The sequence below is a fragment of the Galeopterus variegatus genome, unplaced genomic scaffold (genome assembly GCF_000696425.1).
Source record: "Galeopterus variegatus unplaced genomic scaffold, G_variegatus-3.0.2 Scaffold3722, whole genome shotgun sequence".
In the NCBI taxonomy this organism is placed as follows: Eukaryota; Metazoa; Chordata; class Mammalia; order Dermoptera; family Cynocephalidae; genus Galeopterus; species Galeopterus variegatus.
Genome location: NW_007729833.1, coordinates 59,516 through 82,646, shown reverse-complemented (window position 1 = coordinate 82,646; position 23,131 = coordinate 59,516). Strand labels below are relative to the sequence as shown.

General features: G+C 37.1%; 1 protein-coding gene across 1 annotated transcript in view; it reads left to right on the top strand.

Moving 5' to 3' along the window:
• ZNF407 (zinc finger protein 407) overlaps positions 1–19,821 on the top strand; it is a gene marked incomplete at its 3' end in the record, with an annotated part of 44,276 nt that extends 24,455 nt beyond the window's left edge. The window contains exons 2-4 of the mRNA XM_008585801.1: positions 9,429–10,596; positions 10,715–14,299; positions 19,707–19,821. Of these exons, the coding sequence (XP_008584023.1) occupies positions 9,492–10,596; positions 10,715–14,299; positions 19,707–19,821 (4,805 nt within the window). The remainder of the gene's footprint in view (positions 1–9,428; positions 10,597–10,714; positions 14,300–19,706) is intronic.
• Positions 19,822–23,131: the final 3,310 nt, after the last annotated feature.

Genomic DNA, 23,131 nt, shown 5'->3' with positions numbered 1-23,131 from the left:
TGTTGCTGCATGTTGCTGTTAACACATCTTCATAAATAGAGTTGGAAAGGCGGGAATCTTTGATAATGAAGGGCATGATGGTCTGCTTATTTGGTTTTGGTCACCGTGGCTTGATCCCTGTTGGTATGGTGTTATAGTGATTGTTTTAGCTCTCATTTAAGCACTAAGCAAATATTTTAATTTTTAACTTGTAGGCAAAATTGAATTGGATATTTGAAATATAAAATAGGTGTCCTCTGGAATAGAAACAATATTCTATTTATGACTTGAGTGAGAATTTTACTTTACTCTGACTTCTTGCACTTGAGAGTACATAGTTCTAGCTTGCTTGTCCTCAAGATGTCCTTGGACTCTGGCTGGAGAAGGTTCTTTTTAGGACCAAGCTAGACCTGGCATGTGGGATGCTTTGGAGGTGGGACTTGCTCAGGTCCAGATTCTGTGACCACAGGCCCCTACATCTCCTAAGCTTGAATGGCCTCCTGCTAGGTGAAGGCGAGTGAGGTATGTAGACTAAGTGGCCGAAGGGTTGTGACTTGTTCAGTCCCAATGAGCTGTGGCTCTACATGTGTTTACCGCATGGGCTTCCTCACCAGGTTTGGGGATATAATTGCAGGCTGCTAAAATTTCCCAGCCTCACTGGGAAAGAACACATGACTACTGTTACGTCTCAGGCAAGCCCCTTGCTAAATATTCTAGGGGTGTATACGACTGAATGCTTTCATCCAAAACGAGCAGATTTTTTCAGGAAACATTAAGATGTTTATTTTATTCCATACAGATCTCAATTTAAAACTTGCTCCACCTCATGTTATTTGTTAGTTCTTTCATAACCCTTGATTTACTTATATCAGTTTTTCATTGTAAGCTGTATTAGAACTGGTATTGGTAGTGGGAGACATATAAATGTATATGTCATTTTATTAAAGTTCTAATGTAAGAAGTTTGATAGGAATCCTGTCCTTGATATGCATTTCATATAGACAGTGTACTTCAGTTAACATTTCTTGACCTCCTGTGTGCTTTAATACTATGGTGCTAGTACAGAAGGTTCTTGTCACGGGTTGGGGCATAGAGAAAAGGAAAATACATATGAAGTATATATAAAGGAAGTGTGAACTTGAGGCATATCTATTCTTGACAAGGTGGAAAGAAGAGAGAAGGGCATTATATTAGTTATCTGTTGCTACATAACAAATTATGTCAAAACGTAGTGGCTTAAAGCTACAAGCTTTATTATCTTATAGTTTCTGTGGGTTAGGAATTTGGGAGTGGCTTACTTGCATGGTTCTGGCTACAGGTCTGTCCTTGTCTGGATCTTGTAGGGGCTACCGTCTGGATCTTGTAGGGGCTGCTGTCATCTAAAGGCTTAACTCAGGGCTGGAGGATCTGATATTGGGACTGCTCAGTCCCTGGCTGTTGGCAGGAGCCCCTGGTTCTTCTCTGGCTCTGGGCAGGAGGCCTCAGTTCCCCACCCCACATGCCTCCCCACAGGCTGCCTCAGTGCCCTCCCTTCGTGGTGCTGGCTACCCATGGATGGAGTGGTCCTAGGGAAGGGCGAGCAGGAAGCACAGTGCCTCTCAGGACTTGGGCTCCAGAGTGGAACATCCTCACTTCCACTATTTCCTGTCCTTTGTAAGCAGGTCACTAAGTCTAGCCCACACTCAAGAGGATGGGAATTAAGTTCCACCCTTTGAAGGGAATGTCAAATAATTTGTATACTCATTTTAAACAACCACAGGCATTTTCCTGGGTAGGGCAATAAACAACTTTACAAACTTATAATTTAGGAATGCGTACAGCCTGTTCTCAGGACAGTGAGGAGGTGGGTTTAATGGACTCTAGTGTTCATGAGCCAGTCCTGTTGTGAATAAACCAGACACTTACACATCCATTTGTGGCAAAATTGCCTCTGGTGTTACCATTTAGGTTTTTTTAAGGAAAGGATGTTAAATGTACTCTTGTCATGGAAGAGTTTATTCCACTTGCAATTGTAAACATTTTTAGGGAAGAGTATTTTTTTTTTTTTTTTTTGTAGGATCAGATAGTTTGTTTTGTGGTCTCTGTTGCAAATTGATGCTTCTGATGGGAGAAGACTGGTGGGGGAAGGTGGAGTACAGCACCTTTGGGTAACCCTTAGATTATTCGCATGGTGTTTTGTAACTACAACTGATATTGCAGTGTCTTTATGTATGGACTTGGTGGCACTTTATTAAATTAGGTAATAGTACAATGGTAAGACATATATTTTCAATAGAAAGTGCAGTTGAAAATGGTAGATTAGGAGAGGGATATGAGCAGTCTGCTGACTTCCCTGTGTTCTTGTCTTGCTCTTGCTCGGCTCACAGTAGGCTTGGAGGTGTTCTCCCTGTCCTGCCTTCTCCTTCTAGGAGGCGAAGATCCCTGTTGTAGAATCTCAGTAACTTCTGGAGTTCATTCTTTTTGAATTCCCCAAAGGAAAAGGGCAAAGATGTTAGGCATTTTTATTTGTGTGTGTGCACACCTGCCATGGTGCACACGTGTGCCCCTGTTAATGTTACTGTGGGCCTGGTAACAACAGTTCCTAAGTTCCCACTGCCTGCACCTCTAGTTTGGGTAAGTCTAGGAAGGGTGAAGGGTGAGATTAGTTGGTACAGGAGGCAGGGATGAGATGGGTTCTTGTATGGCCTCCTCACACCAGTGAGAGTGTGCATCTGTGGGTATGTGCGACTCATAGGAAGAGCCATAGCTGCACTTACTTCACGTGTGCTCCTGAGAGAGGAGAAGAGGCACAAAGAGAAAAGTGAAGATGAGATTCAGTGAGTGAAAAGTAGAGCAAAAAAGATGAACGTGAAGGGAGAAATTTCATGCATACTGCCTGTAGTGCAGCTAGCATATGAGATGGTTGAATAGTTAAGTTTCTCTAATACTTCCTGAAATGCTTTAAGTGCTCAAAGAAACTTCCTGTGAGAAGTGGCCACCAGGTGTCATCAGAAGGCTGCTACTGATTTGTTATATTATTGTTCTCAAAAAGTAGGTGTTTTGATTTCTTTCTTGAAAGGTTTTTTCCTTTTTAAGCCATAGCAGAGAACTGTTTCACTTAGAACAGGGACTTTTTTTTTGAGACATTTTCTGGGTGAGTTAATAATTTATAGGTAAAAGTGATGATAGTTGATAAAATTACATGTAACTTATTTTTTCAGCCAAGGAACAACTACTTGAGGATTTGGATAAGAAAGGTGCTTATAAATGGAATTGCATATTTAGGAATCTTTGTGGCACAGTGAGGATATGTGTTGAATGGGAATTGATGATTTTGTGTAGGAAAAATAATGTTTCAAGAAGATTGTGTTTAATAATACATCCCATTATTTTAGTCTAGGTACCTGCTAGGTCTTCTCAATTTTGAAACTTTACTGTGGGAAGAAATCTGAGATGCATTTTATTTCTACCCTGGATTACAAGTACTAGTACTTTTAGAAAAAAAGGAGGTTATGCCTTGCTCTGAGAGTTGGCAGTGAGTTTCCTGCCTATTTTGTTGTTTTGCTTTCTTCCTGAGAGAAACAGAGGTACTTTCTGGTACATGATAAGCTTTTAGTGTTTGTTGAATGAATGAATAAAATCTGCCTCAGAAAAATGAGGCCTTGAACTCTGTCCCAATCAGTTGATTTTTGAATTCTTCATTATTTTTTAATTTTTATTTATTTTTTTTAATTCCTTTTTGTCTTTTTTACTGACCGGTAATGGGATCGCAACCCTCGGTGTTGCGCCCGTACCGCGCTCAGCCAGTGAGCGGGAACCGGTCTCCACATGGGATCCGAACCCTCGGCGGGAGCGCCGCCGCGCTCCCAAGCGGCGCACTCTCCAGTGCGCCACCGGGCCGGCCCTGAATTCTTCTTTAAAAAGGACTCACCCATGTCTCCATTGGTAACATGGTACTTGTCCTAAAATTTATGTTTAATCCCTTTAGATCACTTTAAGATACTTATTAAACTGCTCCATGCTCCTGCTTATGGACATCATTGTAGTTCTGGTCCCTATAACTTAAACAATTAAGTGAGCTCTTTCTGCCTCTAGACTTTGTCTACTTTTTCTGTCTTGCATCTTGAAAAATTTCCTAAACGGTGCTGTGCGTCGGTGACTCCCCATTGACACTACTGAATAAAATCCAACTCTTACATCGGTGTCTCTGTGATCTGGGCCTGGTTGATGAGCTGCCTGTTTTATAAGTTATAGAGTGGTAGAAAGCCAGTGCTGTGGCCCTCTGGACTATCGAGTCGTCTCATGGGCTCATTGTGTTCATTTTACGGCTTTGCCAGATCCCTGCCTTCTCCTTAAGATGTTTATCTGTTCCTGCCTACTCCCTCGACAAAAGAAAAAAACGGTTTTAGTTTCCTCAAGTTTTAGCTCAAGTGATATTTTTGCTATCTTAGTCAGATATTCTACTTTGAAGTATGATTTCTTGCTCAGTTGTACTGTTGTAGATCTTAGTTATACCACACACATCATCATATATGGCCTTGTATTATAGTTCATTGGCATATATGTCTTTAGCTCCCAATAGAATATTATCACGATGGATAATGTGTTTGTAGCACTTATAGTTCCTTTTATATGGAAGGCACTCAATATAGATTTGTTGAATGTTTGTTATTTCTTGATATAATGAGATGTATATTTCATTAATTTAAACAATCAGTTGTGAAGTGGCAAATGTAGACACATTTTTCCTTTTTTTTTAGAGTTCTTGGAGCCATATGGAAGATAATAAAAGGTTTCATTATTTGGCTTCTGCATATTAATGTAGTTGTTGTTCTTTTGTCTCTAAAAATATGAGTCAGATACCCTCAGTAGAGCATTCGTTCTGAACAGATGTGTGCATGTGGGTCTTCCTTAAGTAAGATAGTGTTTGTGTGATCTCTGCTTATACTTTTGAAGATGCAACTCCTGCTGGTGCCCATAGTGAAGGTGACATAGTCATGTGCTACAGCAGTGTTTGTAGGGTAAGGGATGGTTAGACTTCGCATCAAAAGGAAAGGAGTCACACCGTTTTAGACTAAGCACTGAAATGTTTTTAGAAAGAACTTCTATTACAGATATTTTCAAACATATACGTGGGCAAACATATGGAAAATTTAATGGAATAGCTGTGTAATGAATCTGCATGTACCTGCCACTCAGATTTAATCCTTATCTGCATGTACTTCACTGTGCTCCTCTCCTGGACTACTTTGAAAATGTATGTCAGACATTTTTTATTTTGTCTGTAAATACTTATATATTTATTTACATGTAAATATATGGAACCTTATAAGTGCTTGGAACTTTTCTAGGCTCTTGGGATACATGGCTGGATAAAATAAACCATGCCCTTACATTCTAGCATGGAGAGACAGAAAATACACTAGACACATACATAACAAAAACAGGAAAAACTTTGATTTCATCAAAATTTAAAGCTTCTATTTATCAAAGACATCATTAATAAAATGAAAAAGGAGAAAATATTTGCAAAACACCTATTTGACAAAGGATTTATATCCAGAATATGTAAGTAGCCCAATAATAAACTGAACAACTGAATCGAGAAGTAAGAGGCTAAAAAAGCACGTAAGAAGGCATCCAGCACTGTCGCTAGTCACCAGGGAAATGCACATTAAAACCACGTACACCCACTTAGAGTGACTGAAATTTGAAAGACTGACATCAGATGTTGAAGAAGATGTGGATCAGCCAAAATACCTATGTATTGCTGGTGGAAATGTGAATCAGTCAACTGCTTTGAAAACTAGCCAAGCAGTTTCCCATAAAGGTAAAACATGAATCTACCCTGTAACCCGGTAATGCCACTTCTGGTATTCACACAATGAATTTTTTTGTTTGTAAAATGTGTACAAGAATATTCCTAGTGGCTTTATCATAACAGCAACAACAGCAAACAGCTCAGGTGTCCATCAGCAGAATTGTGTTATATCTCTATCTACAGTGTAATACTACTCAGCAGTGGAATGGAATACACTTCTGACACATGCAAAACAAGCATCATGCTGAGCAGAAGAAGCCAGACCCCTTTGCACACGCAAAGCATATTGCATGATCCCATTTGTATGAACTTCTAGAACAGGCAAAATGAATCTGTGGTGGAAGAATTCTGAATCGTGGTTGCTGGTGAGGGGTGCATGTGTGGGTGGGTTGCCAGGGACTGACTGTGAAGTGGTGTGAGTCACTGGAAAGATGGCAGAGCTCTGGTTTCTGTCAGGGGTATGTGGCAGGGGCCCTCTGCACATCTCTTGGCTTCTCTTTCTTTACACTTCTCTCCTCTCCTTGCTTTGCTGCTCAACTCAGCTCCCCCTGTTTGGGCTGTGGCCCGGGTAATTTCTCTAGGGAGCAAACTGGGGCTCACCTGGTTTCTCTCAGGGATCACTGTCCTTTGGTGCCTGATGTCCACTCTTGTACTGTTGCTTCATAGATTTTCTCTTTCTCTCTCTTTTTTTTTAGTTTTTTCAGGCATGAGAGTAAATCCAGTCTCTGTGACTCCCTCTTGACAAGAAGTGGCTGTCCTGGATTGGACAATATGTCTGTTTTTAAAAATATATTGTCTCTTGTCTCCCTTATTCCAGTGTAAGCTCTCGGAGGACAGAGATTTTGTGGTGGTGTTGCTGTGTGTCCAGCATCTAAAACCAAGAATACTTGGCATATCATGGGCTCTAAGTGAAAGTTTTGGAAGGGATGTATGATTCTTTCATTCTTATTTCCTTTCCTCCTTTTACTCTTCTATTGCAAATGTGAATAACAAAACCAGTGTTTTATCTAAACGAGCATTTTCTAAAGGGTCCCTTGGAAAACCAGTCTCTTGATTTTTTTTTTATAAACAAAGGGCTCTGTAATGAAATAAGGATGAGAAATGATTATGTACTGAGAAATCCTGTGGTAAAGAAAACTTTGTTCGGGCCAGAGTTTTCTAAACTTACTTGACCAGGGATATTTTTCCCCCAAAAGCACCTATTAATTTCTTATATAATTTATATTTTCTGGAACACATTCTTTTAAAAAAAAATTATTTATTATTATTATTTTTACATTCTAAGATGTTGTGGAGCAGTTGCGGGGGAGGTGAATAGTAAAAAGAGGAGGAGGGTAGGGTGGGAGGAGGAGAAAGGGAGGGCGTGGTTGAGCCCTGCAGCACCCTCCTCATTCCTGTAGGGGAGCCCAGGGAACTTCTGGCAGTGGTTTGGTTGTGTAGGGTGGGAGGAGGAGAAAGGGAGGGCGTGGTTGAGCCCTGCAGCACCCTCCTCATTCCTGCAGGGGAGCCCAGGGAACTTCTGGCAGTGGTTTGGTTGTGGCTGGGCTGGATGCGGACTTCGGAGTTGGGGGGTGGCTGAGTCCCTCGTCACCCCCCCAACACATTCTGAAGCTTTTTGGCTATCATGAATAGTACTGCTATAAACATTTGTGTACCAGTTTTTGTGTGGATATATGTTTTTATTTCTCTTGAGTATATATACCTAGGAGTAGAATTGCTGGGCTTTATGGCAGCTCCATGTTTTATCATTTGAAGAACTGGCAGACTATTTCAGAGCGGCTGCACCATCTTACGTTCCCACTAGCAGCACATGAGGGTTCCAGTTTCTCCATACCCTCGCCAGTGCCTGTTATGGGGCTTTTTGGTTATACCTTTCCTAGTGGGTTTGAAGTGGTATCTCATGGTTTTGATTTGCATTTCTCTAGTGACTAATGATGTATCTTTTCATGTGCTCTTTGGCCACTTGCGTATTTTCCTTAGAGAAATTTTTATTCAGATTCTCTGTTCATTTAAAATTTTTATTATTCAGCTGCAAAATTTCTTTATATATTCTAGATGCAAGTCTCTTATCAGATATATGATTTGCAAAATATTTTTCCCATTCTGTGGTATGGTGGCCTTTGAAGCATAGTGTTCTTTGAAGGTTTTAATTTTTTTTTTCTTTGTTGTGACCGGTAAGGGGATAGCAACCCTTGGATTGGTGTCGCCCGCACCGCGCTCAGCCAGTGAGCGCACTGGCCATCCCTATATAGGATCCAAACCTGCAGCGGGGCGGGAGTGCCCCTGCGCTCCCAGCGCCGTACCCTCCCGAGTGAGCCACGGGGTCAGCCCGAAGGTTTTAATTTTTTTTTTCTTTGTTGTGACCGGTAAGGGGATAGCAACCCTTGGATTGGTGTCGCCCGCACCGCGCTCAGCCAGTGAGCGCACTGGCCATCCCTATATAGGATCCAAACCTGCAGCGGGGCGGGAGTGCCCCTGCGCTCCCAGCGCCGTACCCTCCCGAGTGAGCCACGGGGTCAGCCCGAAGGTTTTAATTTTGATGAAGTTCAATTTACCTTATTTTTTTCTTCTGTTATTTTTGCTTTTGGTGTCATAGCATACATATATATATACATATATATGTATATATTCCCTACTTTTAGCGGAGTCAAAGCAGCAGGCTTCCTTTGATTTGTCATTGTTATGGGAAAAAACAGTTAAAAAAGTTAAAAATGGCTGTTATTAGCTTTGAGGCCATATACATTGATGACTTTTCATTAACATCAAATTAAACGGCATTTGGCTGAAAATTCCAATCATGGCATAAAGTAAATGGAAAATGATATGTTTTAATTGAATTAAATAGCATAATGAAAAATAAAATCAATATTATTGATTTTAAACCATTTTATTTAATAAAATTCTTTTTTTTCCTCAAAATTTACTCCATTAATTCTACTCTACCACTGACATTTCCCTTTGCCGTTAACCTTCAGACAACATAAAATGACTGGTAGATGAGGAAATTAGTGATTGACAACTGGAATAGGAGGGGCTTTCCATTGGCAAAAGAGCTTGAGCGTGAATGGTGGTATGTGATGAGATTATATATGTTGTTAATTGGTATGTGTTTAGAAAAATCATGGTGAGGCTCTTCACTTTAGGGGTAAGGATGAAGCAGTTTTTAAATTGTGTTTCTTTTACATTTGGACTTGAGCTTCTTTGGGGAGGCTAAAGAGGAAAAAGCCTAACTTCCAGACTTCACAGCAGTTTGTTTTTATCTGCTTTACAGCATGGGAGTTCACCAAACTGTGATTTGAAAAGACAGCTTCTCTGTTAAAACAAAAACAAAAGCATAGTATATTGAAATATTCTGGTATAGAGAATTGTAACGATGGAGTTTTTCTGTGAGCTCATTGAGAGAATCACTTTTTCTATCAAAATACCAAAGTATCATAGTATTGCTTCCTGAGTTGGCAATGAAACGGTATAGTGTTCCCAAGATATGATTTCATACTTTTCATAAAGGACATATATGTGATCAAATTTATCTTAATATAAACGACACTTCATTGAGGCTAATTTAATGATATATTTTCATCTTGTTTCAGGCTAATATGTGTCTTTCTTTATGATCAAAGGTTTGATACCATGTTTGTTTATTTCACAGGTTATGAGTGCTGAGTGAGCCACCTTTGACACGAGAAACATCATCAGCACTTTATTATTAGTGATGGATACTGAGAATAAACCTGAGAATGATGAGGATGAAAATATAAACAAAGCAGCCAAAGACTTGAGAACTATTTCACAGGCCCATAATGAAAATTGTGAGCCTGTATCTGATGTGATAGCACATCCCTCAGAGAATTCCACTAGCAAAAGAGGTTTTTCAGAATCATCCAACTTTGACAGTGTTGTAGAGGAAAACACAGATAAACATGCTTCCAAACGAATTAAATTAGATGAAGCAGAGCCCCTTAAATCTGGAGAGCAGGGCATTCCTGGACTAGCACCTTCTGAGAGCTCGGTCACAGCAGTAGGGAACCTATTGGATGACACAGGGAAGGAGGCATTCCTGAATGACTGCTCAGGTGGAGGCACGCATCCTCCTAATACCTTCTCCCCTGCTTGCGGTTTTAGCACTATTGAGGCTGTTTCTCTGAAAACAGACTCTGGAAACAAGTCTGCTCAAGAAATGGTTTCCCTTGATCTGGAAGGAGAATCTCCTTTTCCCCTGAAGGAAATTAGTGGTAGTCGTACCATCGGAAACGTAGACACAGTTCTCAAGTGCTGCATGTGTGGCCATTTGTTTTCTTCTTGCTGTGATTTGGAAAAACATGCTGAGGGTCACGTGCAACAGTCTGAGGAATGTACCTGCTGCCCCTGCAGCCACAGAGCAGAGAGCAGCTCAGCTCTACCTGTGCACGTCCAACAGACACATGGGCCACAGAAGGTCTTTTCTTGTGATCTTTGTGGCTTTCAGTGTGTGGAAGAAAACCTGTTGAATGCACATTATCTTGGCAAAACACATCTCCGGCGTCAGAATCTTGCTGCTCGTGGAGGATTTGTACAGATCTTAACAAAACAACCTTTTCCTAAAAAACCATGTACTATAGGAACAAAAAATGTTGGAGCAAAACCAAGAGCTTCTAAACCGATAGCAAAGAATAGTGATTCAAAAGGATTACGAAATATTGGGAGCAAATTTAAAGATTTCGGAGGAAGCATTTCTAAACAAAGTGGTAGTAGCAATGAGCTTCTTGTTGAAATGATGCCATCCCGGAATACTTCATCAGAAAAACTAGAGATTGTTGAAGAAAATGTTACTTCCCTAGGTATTGCTCAAAATCCTGAAAACCAGAAGTAGCAATGAGCTTCTTGTTGAAATGATGCCATCCCGGAATACTTCATCAGAAAAACTAGAGGTTGTTGAAGAAAATGTTACTTCCCTAGGTATTGCTCAAAATCCTGAAAACCAGAGTAAAAAGCTAGCAGCCTTAGTAACCACAGAGGGTCTCTTAGATAAATTAGAATCTACCAAAAATGCCCTACAGACAACACACACTACCAGTATCGCGCTGAGACCAAGACCTGAGCGAAATATTCTAATGTTGGGTAATAGTTTTCGACGACGAAGTGGTACTTTCACCTTAAAGGGCCAGGCAAAGAAAAGGTTTAATCTTTTAGGAATTAATAAAAGAGTCACAAATGAAACTCAGAGGATGTATACAAAACACTTGAGAATGCAGATGAAAACCAGCAATGCAGAGTCAACTCCTAAACGTGTAGAAATGAGCAGCAATGTCCAGAGTCTATGTTCGACTACCTCAGAAACCCAGGAACCAAAGCAGGACAAGAGAAACTCCCATCTCCTGGGCTCCATGCAGCTGGACTCCCTGGCAATGAAGCCAGCTTCTGACCATCAGATGTTGTGTACTTGTACAGATTGTGGTCAAATAGCTACAAATAGGACGGATTTGGAAATCCATGTGAAAAGGTGCCATGCAAGAGAGATGAAATTTTACTGCCAGACTTGTGACTTTTCTAGTATGTCAAGGAGGGACGTAGATGAACATTTACACAATAACCAGCATCAGCAACCTGCTTCTGTCCTTAGTTGTCAGTGTTGTTCATTTATTTCCTTGAGTGGAATAAATCTTAGAGACCACATGAAGGAAAAGCACAGCATGGATTTTCTTTGCATCCCTTGTAATCTGTTTTTCTTGTCTGAGAAAGACATGGAAAAACACAAAACAACCGAGAAGCATGTTAGTTTATTGTCTCAACCAAAGACTTCTCAGTCATTTAACAGTGATTTGGTTTTACAGACTTTACCTTTAAGTACTTTAGAATCAGAAAACACAAACAATTCTGTGAATGAGTCAGGCAGAACAGCCCAGGAAGGACCTGTTAAGTCCAGGGTAAGCCATGGAAGTGAAGTAAGGCATTCAAGTAAGCCTCAGTTTCAGTGCAAGAAGTGTTTTTATAAAACAAGATCTTCCACTGTTCTCACAAGACATATAAAGCTTCGGCATGGTCAAGACTATCACTTTCTTTGTAAAGCATGTAATCTCTATTCATTGAGCAAAGAAGGAATGGAGAAGCATATTAAGAGAAGCAAACATCTTGAAAATGCTAAGAAAAATAATATTGGCCTAAGCTTTGAAGAATGTATCGAGAGGGTATGTATAGGTGCAAATGATAAAAAAGAAGAGTTTAATATTTCTGAAAATGGAAGGATTGAAGGCCATGTGGGTGTGCAATTACAGGAGCATTCCTATCTTGAGAAGAGCATGCTGTCTCCTAAGGAACTGTCACAGTCTGGTGTTATCACCAAAGGTGATGAATTAGCTTTGACCACTACTCCAAAGAGAGGGAGACCTAAAGGTAACATCTCACGGACATGTTCACACTGTGGTCTTTTGGCCTCTAGTATTACAAACTTGACTGTTCACATTAGACGAAAACACAGTCACCAGTATAGTTATTTATGCAAAGTGTGTAAGTATTATACTGTAACTAAAGGAGATATGGAACGTCATTGTGCCACCAAGAAACATAAAGGAAGGGTAGAAATAGAAGCAAATGGAAAAAAAAGTCTGGATATCATTGTTGGCCCAGAAGGGGGTAATCTTGAAGCCTGTAAAAAGAACAGCAGTTCCACAGTGATCATTTCACATGAACATGCTAACAAGTCAGCTGAGTCAGATACTTCCATTTTAGAAAAGCCAGTAGTACATCATGGAAATTCAGGTGAAGTCGAAGTTGCAAATGTTTTTCATTCTGTAGATGGGGAAGTTAACAGTCATCTTACTGATAAAAAGGAACAAATCTCTCTAGAGCCAGAGGACCTTCTGTCACAGGGGGATGCACATTCCCAGAGAGATGTTACAGGTCACAGTGACAATAAATGTATACACTGTGAGTTTAATGCTCACTCTTCTGCTTCTCTAGAGCTGCATGTAAAACGAAAGCATACAAAAGAGTTTGAGTTTTACTGCATGGCATGTCATTACTATGCAGTGACTCGTCGAGAGATGACCAGGCATGCAGCAACAGACAAACACAAAATGAAAAGGCAGTCTTATCTCAGCTCTTCTAATGTAGAAGCAGGTTCTCCAGAAATATCCAAAAACATTATACCCGAAGAGGAGCATCAACAAAATTCTGAGGATTTTCAGATAAATTCAGATCAACCATCTGATACCCTTAAATCTGGGAATGCTGCTGATTGTTCTATTTTAGATGAGAACACTAATTTAGATATGCCAAAAGTACTCTGTGCTCCTGACTCCGTGGAGATTGAGACTGAAGAAGAATCTAATTTCAGTGAAGATCGTTCCTTTTGTGAGGCTTTCCAACAGCCTCCCATCAAGGACAAAGTTATGAAACCTGAGGAGATGGTGGCCCTTAATATTTCCTCTAATTACGGCTCCCCAAGCAGATTTCGAAATGAAAATTCAGGAAGCTCAGTTTTGAATTGTGAGACAGCAAAGAAGAACCACGACGTGTTGAATGATGTTGGTGATCCAAACATACGTTGTGTGAGCCATGGAAGAACAGCAGGAGTTAGTGGAGGTAAAGTACTTCACAGACACATGTGTCCTGGAGTTCTAGATGGGGAGCGTTCAGAGAGCACTAACCCTGTTGTGATGAGAATTACAAGAGAGGAGCTAAGTCTGGATTGCAGTGGTCAAAACAAAGTTAGACATGCACATAGTTCAGAGGATTTGAAAAGTGTGCAAGAAGATTCCGTTCTGGAGAATAAGGAAATACTGATGAATTCACAGCATGAAGCTGAAATTATTTTGGAAGAGGATGGCCCAACTTCTGATAGCACAGTTGAGAGTAATGATGTTTATGAAACTATAATCAATATTGATGATAAAGGGCAGGCCATGTACAGTTTTGGCCGGTTTGATTCTTCCATAATAAGAATAAGGAACCCTGAAGATGGTGAATTGATAGACCAGTCCGAAGAGGGCCTGATAGCAACGGGAGTGAGAATTAGTGAGTTGCCCTTGAAAGACTGTGCTCAAGATGTGAAAAAGAAGAAACCTGAAGGCAGTTCCTTTGGCGAATCCACACGAATTCGTTGTGATGATTGTGGCTTCTTGGCAGATGGACTGAGTGGTCTGAATGTTCACATAGCCATGAAGCATCCTACAAAGGAGAAACACTTTCATTGTTTATTGTGTGGAAAATCATTTTATACCGAAAGCAACCTTCACCAGCATTTGGCTAGTGCTGGTCATATGAGAAATGAACAGGCCAGTGTAGAAGAGCTTCCGGAGGGAGGGGCCACCTTTAAATGTGTCAAGTGTACAGAGCCCTTTGATTCTGAACAGAATTTATTTCTACATATTAAAGGACAGCATGAGGAATTGCTGCGGGAGGTGAATAAGTATATAGTGGAAGACACTGAGCAAATCAACCGCGAGAGAGAGGAAAACCAGGGAAATGTTTGCAAGTATTGTGGGAAGATGTGTCGAAGTAGCAACTCGATGGCATTTCTGGCTCACATTCGCACTCATACAGGTATGTAGACTCTAGTGAGCCTGTGTTTACCTACAAAGTGCACAGGAATGATAAAGTGTGGATGTTTGTCCTTGTCCAAATATGGAACCCTACTTGCACCTGCTTGCTGACCTTCCACCTAATTCACAGCTCACTGCTATGGTGCTCTGGAAGTCTGTAATAAGTCATTGTTGACACTTAGCATTTCTAAGGGTAAATAAGTTTTAGTGATTCCAAAGGCAGTTTAGTTGACAAGTTTCTTTTAATTTTGTCAAAAAGCCTAGTCACTCTGGTGCCTTCTTTAAAGTCCTGTCTCTTACAGCTTTTCATTTGTTTCTAAATTCTAATTATTTGGTTTTCCAAAGTATTAAGTGGTGTTTTCAGAGGATATATTAAGTGACTTTTGAGGAATGGAATAATATAAGTTTTCTTAGAATTTTTGGAGTTTAAAAATATTCATTGCCAGATACTTTGTATCCATAAATTCCCAGGCAACAAGATTCTACACCTTCAAGGATCAAAATTAGACACCACTTTAAAAAGTTAATATGTACTGGAGATTTGGTTTTCATGGAGGTAGCATCTGATTTAGTTTCTGTGTACCATTTTAATGTCTACCATCAGTGTACCATTTTAGTGTACCATTTTAATGTTTAATTATAGATAGAAATTTAAAAAAACATTTTTTTGTGGAAAATGCATAAGCTACTGTTCTAAATTTATGTAAAAATTCACTGCACTGTTTCTATAAACCTGCCATACATTCTTTATTTTAAATAGACAGCTTTTCTAAATCATTGTGCTCTGCTTAGACAAGTTCTGTCTCCATGGTTGAATTTATGAGTGGATTTGAATAATAAATTCACATTTCAATGAACATATTTTCATTAAAACTGTAAGGTTTATTTTACTGTACTTTTAAATAATGGCTTATTATTGAAGCTATACTTTAAATTCATGCAGTTTTTGGAACTTAGTGCATAGTTACAAGGAGGAAGACAAAAGAGTGTGAAGCATTATTACTACTTTAGGGTGATTAAAGACAGATAAAAGTTTTTTGCTGAAAAAAGTAACAGAGCAACCTGCATAAGATTAATGTAGTAAATATAAACACTGCACTCTTGATCCCAAGTGTTCCCATGCAGTAGAGCCATTTCTGGGGAAGAAGTCCAAACACTTGTTTGCCTTAGTAGTGCCTCTGTCAGTGCCTTGAGGCTGCTCACTTTCTGAAATGGTATTGTTTTAGAAATCAGGCTTGTTCACATGTGCAGGAAATATGTACTTTCTTAATATGCCCTCTTAAGGCAGATAAAACTGAATAAAACTAAGAGGAAGATGCTAATGGAACTCTTTTTAGAATTCTTTATGCAACTGTCTGGTCAAGACATGTTGCTTATAATTGATGTGTCCATTACTTGAATTCTCTTGTAATTATAGTCAATAAGTCTTGTAAATGTGTTAAAGCTCACTAAAAGCATACAAATTCAAGAACAGAGTAAGGCTAATAATTTAAAATAATCAATGTAGGCATTTCAGCACTTAATTTCCCTTGTGTGTTGATAGCTGATCATTCTTAATCCATTAAGATTTATTTAGTCGTTTACAATGCAAAATAGGTTTGCACTGGTCACTTGTGCCATTTGAAAATGTCCACCAGGTTAAGTGCAGAATGTAGTCCATTAGTCTTCCTTGACTATATGTATTAATTGCATTTAAAATCAAGTTAATGTGGATGTGAAAGTGAGGTAACTATCAATATGTGACAAAGTAACCCTACTTATATAAGTTACATCATTGATTGTAACATTTAGTAAAAGTTAGCATACTTTTTTTTTTTAACGTCTTGTGTTGGTCTTATCAGCAAGTACATTTTTATTGTGCTTTGAAGCACCACCAAATGCACTGTTTCTGAGTACACAACACCAGTCCTCCACTTCAATCTTGCAAGCCATTTTTTGGGGGAAGTTGGTCTCTAGGTTTTAATACAGGTTTTTTCTTGGAGCATCTTAAAATGAATTGCTTTTATGCTACTTTGCTTATGTCCATGAAATAGTAATGCAGGGACTGTTATTAATGGTTAACCGGAAAAGGGCTACTCTTCCACCCCTGTTTTCATATTTTGTGATTTGCTATATGTTTTCTTTTATTCATTTGTTTTTGTTTGTGGTTTTGGGGGTTTTTTGTTTTTGTTTTCATTTCTTTTTTCTTTTTCTTTTGCTGCCATATATTTTATATAACATTTTATTTTCCATCCTTAGCATGGTAAAAGCAGCACAATAAGAAATAAATGAGTTTTGGTGATCAAGAATTGTAGGTAAAAAGCATCCCAGAGTTTCTGTCCATTTGCTGGTATAAAGTAATCACCGTTACCAGAGAGAATAGTCTTACCTCTCACATTACCGTAGTAGGACTGAAAAGCTGTTCATTTTCTCTCCTGCATAATTCAGTTAAACCTGTTATTTCACATTAAATGGGATACCTTTAAGCTTCGAGATTATCTGAAGCCATTCATTTTATGTTCAGAGTGCTCTGGTCACTTGGGCCATTTGAAAATACTCACATGGTGGGAGATAGGTAGTGTACAACCTTACTGAAAACTCTAGAGTTAGGACTGGTTGTGTTTGTAACTCAATATGTGACAGTTTAAAAGAGGAACAGATCACTAGTAGAGTTAATTTGTAGAGTTTAAGCACAGTGAGAACAGGGACTCTACTTCCTTCGCTGCTTCATTTCCATGCCCCATGAGTAGTTGGCTCTCAGTGTAGTTTGTTGAATGAGTAAACAAATGAATGAGCAGACGAATGAATGAATGAAGTGTTCAGATGTTTAGGGAGTATTGTAGAATTAACGGTATAGTGGAGAAGCATTAGATGTTGGGTAATATATATCTTACTTTATTCCTTTAAGACCCAAAAGTTTTTGTTTGTTTTTTCCTTTTTTAATGTTAGTCACATTTGTGTATGCATAGCAATTAGTAATGACTGATAGTTGAGGAACACCCCTGTAGGTCTGAGGGAAAATTTAGTTTTTACTCTGTGGAATTCTTTTGGTTAAATCATAAGGTTCCATAAAGTTAGAGAGCCTCTTTAGTTTTCCCCTTTCAAATAACTTCACAGACCAAATTAAAACAAAAAACCTATTGAGTATAATGCTGTTCCAAGGAATGGAACTATTTAAAATAATATTGAAAGTATATAGTAATTAAGATACACCTGAAAAACAAATTTAGAGATATGTACTTTTACAAATTTTGCCTTATAAACGCTATGTCTGGATTCATTTTAGAATGTGCATAGCAAGCTTGAAAACAAAAATGTTATCCGTTAGGAAAAAAGGAGCAGATTTTTTTTTTTTTCTTATATAGAGGAGTATTACCTTCACTAGTATTTGAATTTTTATGACACAGAAAGGAGATGTTAACACAGTCTACTCTGAATACGAGATGAAAAATAGTCAAGACCTCAGTGATTCTGGGTGAAGCAGTCAAAAAAATAACTCATTTGTGTGTTGTCAACATGCTGCAGCAGTGATTACCGACACCTGCAGGAACTGGAGTTTTCCACAGAGGAACCATGCATAATAAATTGAAAACACTAAAGACCCTGTGTCCAGCCCTGAGTGGCATCTGAGCCTCACGAGGAGGAAATAGTCACAATTTAGGTGCTGTGTGCACACAGTGAAAACTTAAAGGCATGAGATGTTTTACATCCATTCAGCAAAATTGTAACACAGATATTGGGAGAGCTTCATCTTTGGAGTCCTGATATTATTTTATTGTTAATTAATAATTTCCTAACTGCCCTATTATCTTTAAAGCATTTAAATTTAAAGTTCAGGTAAATTGGTTCTTCTCACTCTTCTCTTCAAAGTCCCTTTATAGCATTCTGTCTCTCTATGAAATGTTTCAAAGTAGTGATAGGCTTAGTTTTATCAGAATCATTTAAATAAACTGTAGTTTCTAATGTGATTGATAGAATGTGATTGCAGTAAGGTGCAGTCTCAACCTGCTTTTGACATTTAAACATACATACCTTACTAGATATAACCATTCAGGTGCTAAATATATTTTACATCTACTTTTAACGGTAGAAATGGAAGTATTAAGAGATCTGGCTCCATTGTCATTGAACTGTGAAATATTCAACCTTGTCTGCCTGTGCTTTGTACTGTTGACTTTTTTATTTCTGTTGGAAGATTAAAATTAAATGCTTCACTTTTTTTGTCAGCTTTTGGGAATTAAATTGAAATTTAAGACTCAAATTTTTTTTGAGTGCTTCAATTTCAACAAAGTATTCTTGGAGGATTTTTTTCCCCCAGGGCACTGCACAAAGGTTCATTGATCAAATATGATTTATTGCTATTTTAAAATTTGAGCTCTTTTTGTATATTTATTAAAGTTTACATATTTTATATTCTGTCTGACTATATTAGAAGAGGTATTTCACCAAATAGGTACTAAACATGATACGAAAAATCTGGAAATATATTGTTCTGATTTTCAACTTGGTTTTTATGATTTTGACTTATTTATTTGAAGATATAGTAGTTAGAAAATTGGAAAATGGTGTGTGTATTTTATACCTTAAAAGAGTATTGTTTCTCATTAATGGGGATACTGATTATCTATCAGTAAGGGTATTCCAGTTGCAGTCTTATCTATTACTGAAAGTTTGTTGACTTTTAAATAATTTCATCTTCTCATTTTTGAGTATAGTTTAATCTTATTTATGAAATGATTAAAAGTTTTTTTGCTGCTACTATGTCTCTTATGTTGAAATATTTGTTCTTGAAATCAGTAATAACCAAAATGTCACTACTTCTGGTTTGCCGAATCATCACAGATTTTTCACTATAAAATGATCATAAGAGCATAGTAATTTATGTTGTATATTCATAAATTGTGTTATTAGAATAGTGATATAGAGAATCATTTTGAATAAATGTCAGAAAAACATCTTAAATACCATTGTTGATGTGAATAAATTCACTGGAAAAATCTGAGGAAATGAGGAGATGGCCACTGAGAAATGTATTTGATGATATATTCTTTAAAAAATATCAGTTACCCTGTATGCGTTTGTGCTGTAAAAATGTTCCATTTTAAATGTTGAGTGACTTTAAGAGGTATTCTTATGCATTGTCAGAAAAATAAAGTTATTTAGCTCATCTCATCTACTTAGTCCTGTTCAACAGTATCACCTTTGACTGTGTAAGTCTTAGAAATGTTATTGAAAGTTAGAAAGACTCACTGAAACATTAAAGTCTTTTGGGTAGAATAATTAAGGAATAAGGTCTATTCAAGTAATTCCATTTTGGGGACAAATTCTGAATTAGATTAAAGGTATGATTTAAAATTTAGCCCTCTTTTTGAAACTATCAGTAATATACTATGCAAATTCAAATCATATTTTATGTTAAATTTACTCAGGATCAAAACCATTCAAGTGCAAGATATGCCATTTTGCAACAGCTCAACTTGGAGATGCCAGAAACCATGTGAAAAGGCACCTTGGGATGAGAGAATACAAGTGTCATGTCTGTGGGTGAGTAAATTGAAGCCGTCTCTACTTCGTGAACCAGGAAGCATGTGCAGGATGTCCATTGTTTCAGAATTCAAAACCGATATGAGTAAGAGTGGCTAAAATTATGCGTGCGTATCCTCCTTTCCATTGTTATGGTAAATTCCTTAAACACAGTTATGACATTCTTCTCCCACTTCTAATCCTGTACTGAAGATGAGCAATTTTATGGGCTACAAGGTCAATTTGAACCTGTAATCTGTAAATTGACTAAATTATAGGATGTTCATTCACATTGCCAGAGAGAACTATAAATTCCATTTAAAGACATAAAAAATACATAATATAGCTTTAGAAGTATATATGTATTATTGTTCATTCACATTGCCAGAGAGAACTATAAATTCCATTTAAAGACATAAAAAATACATAATTTAGCTTTAGAAGTATATATGTATTATTATTATTATTATTATTATTATTATTATTATTATTATTTGTTTTGCTATGCTGCTTTAATTTTAATCACATTAATGGCTCTTTGGATCCAGTGGATATATTGTATAAGGAAAAAAACAAAAGATTTAATTTCAGACAGCTGGGTACTGATTATCGCAGGGATGATGTGTAAAAAACACAGTGATGCATTTTTGTGTAACTTTGTTTCAAAACTTGTTTTGTTTTTAGTTAATGGTTCTTTTCTCTGAAGAATCATGACAATGTTTAATTGTCATTCAGATGTGTTGCATTTAATAGAAAGCGCTGAGGTTCCTTAATGCAAAACTAATTAATTTAGCAGAAATGTTTAAAAGGTTTTAAAATGCTGTGGCATATATGGTATATCATAAGACATTCGGGGTGAATTTTAATACCCTACTTCTGATTAAAAATATATTTTAATGTTATTATGCTAGAGAAATTAACTAATAAGTGCATCATATAAAAACACTTTATGTGAAACCTGAAAAACCTGCCATTCTTATGGCTAATTCACAGAACACTACAGGTTCAATTAAATTATGAAATGTGCACATGTTATATTACATTTCTTTTTTTTTTTGTAGAAGATTCTTCTGGTTGATACTACCATGTGAATATCTTTTAAATCAAGAAACCAGATTCTGCTTTTTGTTGGACAGTATTTTATCTCAGGATGCAGCTGCATTTTTTGACCCTTAAGATAGTTTTACAAATAACTTTGAAAGCAGTTTTATTAGCCATGGTCTGTGATTTATTCATTGGCAGAATTGATGGTTCAGTGACTTGCAGCTAAAGTAAATGAAGATGAACCTTTGCCCTAAAGCCCCCTGAAGATTAGTGGGAGAATGAGTTTTGTTACTACTGATTTTAGCTGCAAGGGTCAGGTGCCAAATGGTTCATTTTAATTGCTATAGGTCTAAGAATTTTAAAAGATATCTCATTTATCGTTTTTTACTGTATTAGTTACAGGAAAGATGACTCCATTGAAAATTTGCTTAGGTGGTAGTAAGCAGTTTCTTCTTCATTTCTAAGAAATAAGTAAACAATTTTTATATATTGTTAATAAACATCTAATTCCATTTTTTAAATTAGGGTTACTAAGACCCTAGGAAGAGAAGAAATTTTTTCAGAGAACAGTTTCTGACAAATATGGTATCAAAACAATACATAATCAATTGGCTTTAATTGTATAATTTGAACAGTGAACAGTTTGCTTAGCTAATTGCTTACCATGTACAACTGAAATGTTGTACTAGTATTTTATATGTTTGACTCCCAAGATACAGAATTTAAAATAAATATATATATATTGAGTTTTACACTGCTTTCATAGAGAGCTACATGTATGTGTAGGCATAGAAGAAACATTCTAGATTCCAAAATTGTATTTCTTAGAATTATAATAGCCGTTGAGTTTCATCTGACTATGAAATGATAGTTCTCTCTCTCTCTTTTTTTTTAAATGACATTTGATTTAGAAGTTACATAGCAATAATTTTAACAGGGTAGATATTTTTACATTGAGGCTAAAAGTTATAAAGAATTGCAGTAAACCAAAGAATACCTATTGATATTTGTAGTTGAAATAGAACAGTAATGAATTAGGTCATTTCATGTTAAAGAAAAAGTATCATAGGTGTTTCTGTATTTCATGTGTTTCAAAGGGATAGGGCAGTATGTAGGTTAAAAATTAAAGTGGAAAACATAAAAAATGCCAGGATTGGCTATCAGATTAGTGGCACTAGAGAGCATTGGTACATTAACATCACTGACAATGTCAATTCATTATCATTGATGGCTAAATAATCTTAGAAATGCTCAGTGGACCTATTAGTTCCTGAACATAAGCAGCTCATGCTGCATTTCTTCATTAGCTTTAATTGCTATAAATTTTACCTTTTACAAAATCATGCTTTAAAAGGTGAAGTGATCTTTCAGGAACATTAACTCCATAATTTTGTCACAAACAGAAGGTCCTGCACTATGTTTTCTTTTCTCCAGTAGTTAATATCCTAGTCTTTTAGGATTTTGTTAATGTCCTCTTCATTATTTGAGTTGTAAGAAGTTATTTCTAAAATAGTCCTGATCAAATAATAATATACATAAAAATATTGGGGCAGGCACATTTTTAGTGAAATTATTACTCACAATTCTATACTCTTTTTTTTCTTAGTAACCTGTTGGTTTTCTTGAAGAAAAAACTGATATTTTATGGTGAAATTGATGGAAACAACAAACAATATGTTTTATTGAATTGTACTCAATATTAATGTTTCAGATTACTTGTAATTGTTTGAACTCTTTAAAAAATATCTTTATATATCTTTATATAAGATTGTAAATGCTCATCAGGTATGTATTTGTGTCTTCCACTAAGATTTAGTTTTAGCATTTTGCATTAGCAACTCCCTTATCAAAAACTGCCTTTTAAACTTGTATGTAAGTTGTGTGGACCTATCATCAGGTATGTATTTGTGTCTTCCACTAAGATTTAGTTTTAGCATTTTGCATTAGCAACTTCCTTATCAAAAACTGCCTTTTAAACTTGTATGTAAGTTGTGTGGACCTGTTGATTTTCTTTGAATCTTCGAGATCAATTTTAAGATATCTTCCCCCGCCTACCATCGGCAAATCTTAGCTGCAGTATATCATGGATTTAAGTGGACAGAAGAATATGAACGTATTGGGTGTCTTAATTTCTATTAGGTAGTTAGGATTCAGAATTTATGTTTTAAATTTTGTTTACCTAATGTTTAACTGCTCATGTCATGGTAAAAATTTCAAAATTTTATCGCTTTGCACTTCATGTTTTAAGTGCGTGTTACAGACAACTTCATTTAAGAGCCATTTATTT